Source organism: Heliconius melpomene, chromosome 17 (genome assembly GCF_056956725.1).
Source record: "Heliconius melpomene rosina isolate 202511_hmr_F chromosome 17, ASM5695672v1, whole genome shotgun sequence".
NCBI classification, from domain to species: Eukaryota; Metazoa; Arthropoda; class Insecta; order Lepidoptera; family Nymphalidae; genus Heliconius; species Heliconius melpomene.
The window spans coordinates 1,183,174-1,194,609 of NC_140405.1; the positions used below are offsets into that span (position 1 = coordinate 1,183,174).

The 11,436-nt window shown below is 33.8% G+C and overlaps 1 protein-coding gene across 3 annotated transcripts in view; it reads left to right on the forward strand.

The window, feature by feature from the left end:
* Ten-m (teneurin transmembrane protein Ten-m) overlaps positions 1-10,315 on the forward strand; it is a 368,238-nt gene extending 357,923 nt beyond the window's left edge. For all 3 annotated transcript variants that reach the window (XM_085200054.1, XM_085200055.1, XM_085200053.1), the window contains 6 exons: positions 679-855; positions 1,247-1,655; positions 1,776-2,025; positions 2,220-6,006; positions 6,196-6,567; positions 7,039-10,315. In XM_085200054.1, coding sequence (XP_085056180.1) covers positions 679-855; positions 1,247-1,655; positions 1,776-2,025; positions 2,220-6,006; positions 6,196-6,567; positions 7,039-7,395 — 5,352 coding nt within the window. In that variant the 3' untranslated portion in view covers positions 7,396-10,315. The remainder of the gene's footprint in view (positions 1-678; positions 856-1,246; positions 1,656-1,775; positions 2,026-2,219; positions 6,007-6,195; positions 6,568-7,038) is intronic.
* The last annotated feature ends 1,121 nt before the right edge of the window (positions 10,316-11,436 follow it).

Here is an 11,436-nt window from a genome sequence, read left to right on the forward strand (position 1 = left end):
TTATGATCATACGTAAATGTTTATTATATTTCTGATTTCATCCTAACTAAAGTTATACGAATTTAAATTCTCGTTAGTAATATCGAACAAAATCTTGAATTTAAACTTAGACATTAGACGCTGTAATTAAAATTCCTTAGCGTCGTTACCTCGAACGAGACATCAACTAGAACAACTTAAGCGACAAACTGTGCAAGTAATTATTTTTTGCGAGCTCCAAAACATGCGAAACGACAATCAAGCCAGTATTAGGTATTAAGACTTAATTTGAAACTTTAGATGACGCTAAAATCCGTCTAACACGTATAAATCTCATAAACGTCTGTCGGGACTGAAAGGAATAACTTGGTCTCGTTTCACTCTTAGATAACTTATTAAGTTAGTAAGTATTTTCTGAATTTAAAAGCTATTAGATAATTTTCAGAGCTTTAATCTAAATTCGCAGTATTTAACTTCGTTATAATTTAATTTTACTTAAGTATCAGTCTTACATAAATGACTTACGCGAGCCTTATTTTATAAATAATGTGAACATGTTTGCACGATTTTAAAGTGATATCCCACACTAAGGATAGAAAAAATAATAACTTTGGACGGTTTTTAAAAGGCACGGATTTTAATCTCGCTATTTTCAAATGTTTATACTTTTTCTAAGAATATATTTACACGTTTTTACAGGTGGTGATAATAGACGAAGTTGTAATGACGACATCCGACGATAAGGGCGGTATGGGTCCCCCACAGGCGTGTCTTGCCCATGATTATGACATGATGAAACCTGTAGTACTTGCTACGTGGAAACATGGCTTCCAGGGCGCCTGTCCAGATAAAAGCGCCATTCTAGCAGAATCTCAGGTAAAAATTAAAATATTTTCAACCAAATTTCCTACAAATTTTTCATACATTACTTTAACTTCGAAATGACCTTTATGAGATATTTTAATATAATGAGTATTCCGAATTCTTTTATACTAAATAATTTGTCTTGCCGCAAAATGAAAGTCATAAATCTAAGTCATGGCAAGTCTGTAACTTTTGGCATATCACCAAATGTTAAGATAGAAGAGATTTATAATGACAATGTTTTAAAAGTTGACTCAGCTGACAGCTTATGCTATATAATATACATATATATGTACATACATAGGTAAATTTTTATGACATTATTATTTTAATTAGATTATTTATTTCCGTGAATATATATTTGAAGAAAATTATTACACATCTAATTGTTTTATTTTTCCAGGTGGTCCAAGAAAGCCTTCAGATACCAGGAACAGGATTGAACCTTGTCTACCACAGTTCTAGAGCAGCTGGATATCTCTCTACTATTCAGTTACAGTTAACACCAGAAAAAGTTCCACCAACATTAGCTCTGATTCATTTGAGAATAACGATCGAAGGTATTCTCTTTGAAAAGACCTTTGAAGCAGATCCAGTCATTAAGTTTACGTACCCTTGGAATAGACTAAACGTTTATAGGCAAAGAGTATATGGTGTGACCACAGCCTTGGTAAAAGTGGGTTACCAATACACAGATTGTAAGGATATTATTTGGAACGTACAGACCACTAAATTGAGTGGACATGATATGAGTATCTCTGACGTTGGTGGCTGGAATTTGGATATACATCATCGGTATAACTTCCACGAAGGTGAGTTAGGTGTTTTATATATATACATATGTACCAAGTAAAAATGTTCTCTTGCAATACATTTTTTTAACATCCCAATGTATTCTTTCTTTTAATATTACGAATGATATCGCTTTTCAGGTATACTTCAGAAAGGTGATGGCACAAACATTTACCTTAAACACAAGCCACGGCTTATCATCACTACTATGGGAGACGGCAGGCAACGCGCTCTGGAATGTTCCGAATGCTCAGGAACTGCCATCAAACAGAGGCTACTAGCTCCAGTAGCACTGGTAGCTGCTCCAGATGGCTCCATATTTGTGGGAGACTTTAACTTGGTTAGAAAGATTAATACCGATGGCACCGTGAGAACCGTTGTCAAATTAAAGTGAGTTGACTTATTATTTAATAAAATTTTGAAAATTGTAAATATTTCAATAGTTAGTACACAAAATAAATATCGACTTGTCTATTATATGTACTTATTTCAAAGTTGTTTTTTGTCGTTGCGTTTTCATTATTAAGCATCATTTTTTGTGTCTTTAATGAATATTAATAGTAAATAATGTTAACTTCTTTCAGTGCTACAAGAGTGTCATATCGCTACCACATGGCCTTATCTCCACTGGATGGTACTCTCTACATCTCTGATCCAGAATCTCATCAAATCATTAAAGTTCGAAATACAGACGACTTCAGCGATCCCGAAAGAAATTGGGAAACCGTTGTTGGTTCTGGAGAAAGATGTCTCCCAGGAGACGAGGCTCACTGTGGTGATGGAGCGTTAGCAAGAGATGCTAAGTTAGCATATCCGAAAGGAGTTGCAGTATCCATTGACAATGTTTTATATTTCGCAGATGGAACAAACATACGAATGGTTGATAGAGATGGAATCATTACTACTGTTATTGGTAATCACATGCATAGAGCTCACTGGAAGCCAATTCCCTGTGAAGGAACGCTGAGTGTTGAGGAAGTGCATTTGAGATGGCCGACAGAACTAGCTATCAATCCACTGGATAATAGCTTACATATCATAGATGACCATATGATTTTACAAATGGCACCCGACGGTAGAGTGAAAGTCATCGCCGGAAGACCTCTTCATTGTCCTTCTCCTTTAACTGGATACGATATGGAATTAGCAACATATGCGACACTTGTTATGCCGCAAAGTATAGGTTTTGGTGCAGCCGGAGACTTATATGTGGCTGAAAGTGATTCACAGAGAATTAATAGAGTCAGACTTATTACTACTGATGGAAAGATTTCTTTATATGCTGGAGCAGAGTCTAAATGCAATTGTCTGGAACGAGGCTGCGATTGCTTCGAAGCTGATCATTTCTTGGCCTCAAATTCTAAGTTCAATACAATATCAGCTGTAACTGTAAGCCCTGATGGAAATGTACATATTGCAGATCAAGCCAATTATAGGATTCGATCAGTTACTGCCAGCATTCCCGACGCCAGTGGCGCAAGGGAATATGAAATTTATGCCCCGGATACTCAAGAAACCTATATTTTCAACAGATTTGGACAACATGTTATGACTAAAAATATTTTCACTGGCGAAAATAATTATGTATTTACGTACACAGTTAACACTAGTAATGGAAAATTAAGTACAGTAACTGATGCAGCAGGAAACAAAGTATTTCTATTAAGAGACTACTCTAGTTTGGTTAATTCCATAGAAAATACTAAAGGTCAAAAATGCAGACTAAAAATGTCAAGAATGAAAATGCTTCAGGAATTACGAACTCCTGATAACTTTAATATGACTTTCGACTATCACGGCACGACAGGATTGCTCAAAGCCAAATATGATAGTACTGGGAGAAGCTACATCTATAAATATGACGAATTCGGAAGATTAACATCCGCTGTAACACCAACTGGCAGAATTATTAACTTAACATTCGATTTAAGTCTTAAAGGAGCAACGGTGCTCGTAAGCGAAAATAATAGAAAGCCTATTTCTATCTTGATAAAGGGTTCGTCCGTTAACTCCAAAGTTGGTGAAGCTGAAAAGAAGACAATCATATCAACTGATGGTAGCATATCTTCAAGCATGCCATGGGGTCATGTTATATCAACAGATACAGTTCCATACACAATATTGTCAGAAATCGATCCTATTTTAGGTGAAAGCTACCCAGTACCAGCTAAACAAAGAACTGAAGTTGGTGGAGATTTAGCAAATCGATTCGAATGGAGATATTTCTTACGTAGATTGCAATCGAATAAGGGTAAGAGTAGCAAGGCAGTTGCTCAAATTGGTCGCAAATTACGTGTTAATGGCGAAAATCTACTAACACTGGAATATGATAGAGACACATCGACAGTTGCAGTATTCATGGATGATAAAGTTGAATTGCTAAACGTAACGTATGATAGGATGGCACGACCCGTGAAATGGGGACCTAGGAGTGGTATATTTGCTGAAGTTGAACTGGACTATGATAGATTTAACAGACTTACTAGTTGGCGATGGGGCGACTTGAATGAAACTTATGGGTATGATAGAGCAGGCAGATTGCACGAAATTCGTTACGGTGACGGATCTTCTCTAGCCTATTCGTTTAGAGACATGTTTACAAGCTTACCCTTAAAGGTAACAACACCTAGAGGTAGCGATTATCTCTTAGATTATGATGATTCTGGCGCCTTACAAAATCTTACCACCCCTAGAGGTCATATCCATACTTTTGCTTTGATGACTTCTTTAGGTTACTTTAAATATCAATATTTCTCGCCAATGAACAGGCATCCTTATGAAATATTTTACAATGATGACGGTCATGTTCTAGCGAAAATATATCCCCATCAATCAGGTAAGATTCTTTACGTTTATGACAGCACTGGAAAATTAGAAACAATACTAGCTGGAGCTTCGGCTATCCGTTATGTGTATCACGAAAATACGCATTTAGTTAAGAACGTAGAAATCACTGATCCAGATTATGAATTAAGACAGGATTATAAATATCACGCCGGTATCTTAAAAGACGAAAAAATGAAATTCAATTCGAAGAGTGGATTAAATAACGCGCACTTCAAATACCAATATGACGGCAATGCAAGACTTTCCACAATAGATATGAATATTAATAGCAAAGAAATGCCCCAATTGCGCCTCAAATATAACCAGAACTTGGGAATTCTTGAAGGCGTTAGCGACTTGCGAATATATAGAAATACCTTTAACCGCTCAGTTATGCAGGATACAAGCAAACAATACTTTACGATTACTGATTACGACGATCATGGCAGAATTAAGACGGTTCTCATGAACATAAAATCCTTTGATGTATTCCGTCTCGAATTGGAATATGACGTAAGGAATAGAATCAAGTCAAAGAAAATGATGATTGGTGATACATCTTCAAACGAACGAGTGAGTTACAATTACGACGGTCACTTAATGGAAGTGGTAGGTTCCGAAGACGATTGGAAATACGTTTACGATGAAAATGGTAACATTATCGGTATTATCGAACGTGGGGAGAAACGTTATCTTGGTTATGATATCGGAGACAGGGTAGTACAGTATGGTGACATAGAATTCAGTAGCTACGATGGACGTGGTTTTGTTATTCGAAGAGGAGAACAAAAATACCGATACAACTCTAGAGGGCAATTTGTGCACGCATTCGAAAGAGACAAGTTCCAAATGTGGTACTACTATGACGATAGAAACAGATTGGTTGCTTGGAAAGATGATAAAGATAATATTACCCAATTCTTCTACACTAATCCACAATCTCCAAATCTAATTACACACATGCATTATCCAAAAACTGAAAAAACTATCCGATTTTTGTATGATCAACGCGATTTCCTTACCTGCATAGAAACAGAAGATCAACGTTTCTACGTGGCCACAGACCATAATGGTTCCCCACTTGTGGTATTCGATGTAAATGGTGAAATTATTAAAGAAATAAAACGCAGTCCATTTGGTAAAATTGTCAAAGATACAAATCCAGGATTCTACGTACCCGTAGACTTCCAAGGTGGAATACTCGATTATAATACCAATTTGCTTTATTTGGAGAATCGCTTATACGATCCTGTTGTGGGACAATGGATGACACCTAACTGGGAACATCTTGCGACGAAGCTTACTCTTCCCACAGATATATTTATATACAGATTTAGAAATAATGATCCAATAAATCGTGACCAGAATGTTCCATACATGACCAACTTAGCAAGTTGGCTACAGCTGTATGGATACGATCTGAGTAAGATGATGGGAGCTAAATATATAACGGATATGATATTCCAACCTAAAACAGCGGTGACTGCTCCTCAATTGGCGCCAGATTTTGGTGTCATGTCGGGATTACAATGTATAATAGAAAAGGTGTGTATTATTCACTGAATCACTTTAATTTATCTCCTTCTTATATATTTAATAAATTTATTTAAAGGGAATTAGTGTAACCTTTCATTGCTGTTATACATTTTGTTCAACTGTATTAGGATACAGAAGATAGGTCTTCTGTATTCAATTTAAGTTTATTCGTTACATTCATTTCATTTATCATTTCAGGTAAATGACAAGTTATCAGACATAGAATTTGTTCCAACTCCATTATTGAAAATGGAACCAATTACAAGAAACCTACTTCCACGAGTATCATACAAACGTGGAGTATTCGGCGAAGGTGTCTTAATATCCAGAGTCGACGGCAAAGCTTATATAAGCGTGGCTGACGGAGCCAACAGCGTTGTAGAGGACGTGATAACTACAGTATTTAACAACTCCTACTTCTTGGACGTGCATTTTAGCATTCACGATCAAGATGTCTTCTATTTCGTGAAAGATAATTCACTTAAAATAAGAGATGATATGGAAGAGTTGCGGCGAATGTCCGGCAAGTTTAATGTATCGCAGGATGAGACTAACGACCAAGGTCTAGAGGTTAGTGATTATTATCAATTAAAATATCGTAAACTTTTTAAAACTCTACGTGTATACGGATGGCACCCTTTTCACATATTATTTTCATGAAATTTTAAAATTCTAGGTATTGGCTCTAAAATTAAGCCAAAGTGATACCTACTCGTGTTTTTTTCTTACATTACCTATAAAACATTGAAAGCCAAACGTGCCGCAGGGCCACAAGCGTGCGAGTGTCAACGCGATAGATTTTAATTTCGATTCCCATACTCGAGAAAATGAAATATTTAATATCTTCGTTTCCTCGCATGCTTAGTAACGCGCGCACTTCCAGAGTTCGGCGGAATATGGGGAATGAACGTGTCTCAATGGAAAAAAAATATCTTTAAATTATGTTTATACGAAATATTTTAGTTAATCACACGTAATTAATATATCTATATAAAATATAAATGGCTAGCAAAGTTAAAACCATTTACATATATTTTCTAGGTTCGAGTACACGCAGTAGGGAAAGGATCAGCCCAAGCGGTGATAGTCTTGCGATACGGTGTCGATCCTTCGCAAGAACGAATAAAACTCTTGAAACACGCGCACAAACGTGCTGCGGCAAGAGCGTGGGAGAGAGAGAAGGCACTAGTCGCTGCAGGATGGGAAGGAAGAGGGTCGTGGACTGAGGAAGAGAAGGAAGAATTAATATCCCATGGTATTGTCGATGGGTGGGCAGCCAGAGATGTCCACTCAGTATCGAAGTATCCGCAACTAGCAGATGATCCCGCTAATATAGTATTTGTTAGGGATGGACGAAGAAAACGGAGAAAGAGTGGACGGGCGCGGCACCGTTCGTGATTTCACTAATCGTGCCATTTGACATTGACATTAACAAATTTAATAAACGATTTAAAATACCCAAAATTACAGTTCTTAAATAGCTCTCTTATCTATTTCTTATTAAATAAATAAAAATAGGAACGGTCTATGCGATTTACAATTATCTTAAATCAATAACGGTAATTTGTAAATGTCAATGTCTATTCGTTTCTCGCCACTTTGTATTTAACATTCGGATACTCTGTACGTATTATTTTTGTAATGGCCTGTTTGAGTGAGGTGTCTATGGACTGACGGTGTTTTATCATATATTAGAGTCGATCCTTTGTATGGTAGTATTTGATTTGCGTTTAGGAATTATATATTTTTTTTAAATCACCCTATTCATCGGTCTAAAATGAATCTCTTGAAATAACTTACGACAGGGTAACGAATCATTAATTAACGCTTATATATGAACTGAGCATAATATTTTAAACAATAATACTCAATTGCCATCACATTTTAATCAATTTTGATATTATTTTTACATTTTTTTTATTTAATCCTATACACGTCGTCGCTTAGAATAATGTACTTTTTTCACAAATCATGTATTCCTAACGTATTTTAGCCAAATATTTCTTTAAATCCCTACATTTAGATATTTGTAAATAATATTTTATTCTTGTAGTCGTTCCTTTTATATTGTTAGACCTAAGGTCCTTATTACTTCGCAATACTATACTATTAAGCAATAATTTTATATTTTATCTAAGCATTTTAAATATATTGACCCAAAGTTTTCGTTTAATAGCAACACTACGGATTTCCAATACTCCTATCGTAGCTGTAGTCTGTACTTTCACTACTCATCTTTCCTAATAATCTACAATATAATTAAAAAGAAAATTTCTTATATACTGGAGAATTTCGCACTACACTTATTCACTTATCATGTTTATTTTAGATACTAGTCGGTCTCAAATCCGTCACAATTTATGGCTCAATTTTATTTAAATAGTGACATTAAATGCCGTTATTAAACTAAAAATAAAACAAATAAAAAAATAGTGCGTACAATTTTGAAATCCTTTTTTTTGTAATTGTGTAGTTTTCAAAATAGTTTAAAAGTGACAGCTCCGTATATTCCTTAACAATAAGTCCTTAATGAAATAAATAGATGAAATTTTAAACGTGGATACGTGACACTGCGTGTGTTGTGCAATAATCAGTAGTTCTCATAACCGTCTAGGGTCGTACCTTCTTGCTGACTTATCTTAGACTGACTGTTCTTACCCCTTTGCCTGTTTTATATATAGTCTGTGGTATCATACAGCCACTGAATATTGCAGATTTAACGAATTTCGATTTTAATTGATATATACGTCCCTTTAGTAATTGGCGATTAAACAATCGATTTAACAAGAAATCTGCAATCTACAGAAGCTTTTGTTGTGCGCTCTGAATACCTGAATTATAGTATATGAGAGTAATATATGTATTATAAAAATAAAAAATAATAAAATAAACTCGATGTAAAGTAGAAATCTCCTGTGTATTTAATAAATAAAATAAATTATCCCCATTTAAAGTTTCGTCGCGTTCGAGCCCAGCCGACAGTATCCAAGTAAAGTAGTCGTAACTCGTAAGTCAGTAAGAAGAGTGTAATATAATTATTGTAGTTTAGATGTATTGTATGTCCATAAATGTGTCTCATTTAAATTGTGGTGTCTATTCCGTGTTAGAATGTTAATTTAAACGCTAGGGACTGAGCGATTGGTGATAGGGCGTCGAAGAATATTTTTTACGAAATGTTTATAAAATATAAATATTGGTATGCGAAGGAGTCTCCTCAGCTGCGCCTGCGCCGCCGTGGCCGACGCATCGTGATATTTTTGCAAAATGTGACTAAACGAAGCAATACACTGTAATTTAATACGTCTTACATTTTATTTAGTTTAAGGTACTTTTAATTTATAATTAAAATATTAATAATACAATTTATATTATATGTATGTGAATGTAGGTATTCGTTTCGCGGTGATATATAATAGAGCGGTATAGTTATCTTTTTTATGATGTATAAAGAATTCTAATTTGTAAATAGGTACTTAAATGATGTAACGTGTAAAAATATTGTACATATCTTTGCGCTTGAATTATTTATAGATATTTAAGGTTCTAGGATACATTATGTAAACTAACTGTCAGTAGTCGGCGAGGGCCGGTCAGAGGCTGTAGGACGAATCAATCTTTATCTAAACGGCTTATTTACTATGAATTCCGAAAAAACCAATCAACTTTTAATGCCTTGTTTATGGTAATTCTGATATTTTTTTATACTTGTTAAAATAAATATTTGATGTTTTCTTTTGAAATTTTACGAGTTTTTTATATTAATATATGTACCTAGGTATTTCTAAATTATTTTCTAATTCCAATATGTAACCTAGTATGCTAACAACAGACATACCATAGACTAAGCTTCTAGACATATTAGAGAGCTTCACAAATGCGATCAAACGAGCATTTACGTAGACCTCCGCTGCATTTAATTTGTACAAGTTGCTGGACATTGCAAATGATAACACCAAAGGGATTTTAGTTAAAAAAATATGATTATTTTACTAAGTAATTTTAAAGAAATATAGTTAAAAAAAAATTCAAATTTCCATACAAAATGGCACTAAAAAGTTGAACATTTGCAATGTTCGTAACAATGTAGATACGGTGCGTAGACAAACTATAGTTAAGACATTATGGGCCATAAGGATTTCTGCAATAGATTCGAGATACATACTAATATTATAGATAATTCCTTCTTCTCTTCGTTCTATTTCTCCGCGTATGGTCTGTAATGTCTGACAGTGTGCGTGCTGGAGCCGATGTAAGCATGTACAATAATAAATATAGAAAGTATTCTAATGGAATATGTAATAAAAAATAATAAAACATACATTTGTTTTAATTGGTTCATCCTTATTTGAACTATCTGACTCCAATCGTAGTATTCAAGCGTAGCGTAGTTATTCAAATAATTGTTAAACAAAAATATGTAATAAAAGTTACTTAAATAAAAACTCGTTTAGATAGATTTATTAATTAATCATTATGCCTATTATTACATTAGAAATAGTAGCCCGCAAACTTAAGTTTCCAAACTTTTATGAGTTACAACTCATCTTCAGATCTACCTAAAATCATGAAATTCGTAAGGAACCCTCGGTGCACAAGTCCGACGAGCTTTTCACACTAGCTTTTTTTAGTCATTTTAAAATTATTTACCCTAAGAGAGAACAATTTTTTTTTTATAATTCTTTATCCAAGAATCAATAAACAACAAGAACGATGAAAGTTGTTGAAATATTCTTATGACTTAAGTTACAAGATATCCATTCAGAATCCAATGTTACTTGAAAATCTTCAAAAAAGTGATAATAAAATTAAATCATGAATTTGCCTTTAAAAGCTCTCCAGCTATTTACTTTGGAATATTTTTTATACAATTATAGTTTATACAATTAGAGTTTATTCTCTTTTTTAAAAAGGGCATAACTTACAATAAATAAATGACTGAGAAATAAATCATTTTATTTTATTAAATGCATAAAACTAGTGATATGTTTAAATTAAGGAAAAATACATTTACTTATATACCTACTTAAAAAGTCTTATAAAAATAAATTCTACCTAGTATAATAGTATCTTCTAAAGTTTAAACTTTAAAAAATACAATAGCATTTTCTACGTTATATTATGACAAACATACATACACTACTCTTAGCCCGTGCTTTTTTTGATAAAAAATATCAAGTAGAAAATAAGGTGCAATAATATCGTATTTATATTTTTGAAATATTACATGTAATCCATTAAAAATTTGTTAATAGTCTTGCCGCATATATTGAGCTATTAAACTTTATTTTATTTTTAATTTTTTTTCTATTGTTAAATTATATCTATTATTAAATTGTGTCATTGTTGCACCAAACGAGTGAAGTAGAATGTAAAAAGAGTCTGACAGTACAGTTGTGCTAGTTGAAAATTAAAAATTGTTATTCTCAAAAAAAATATATT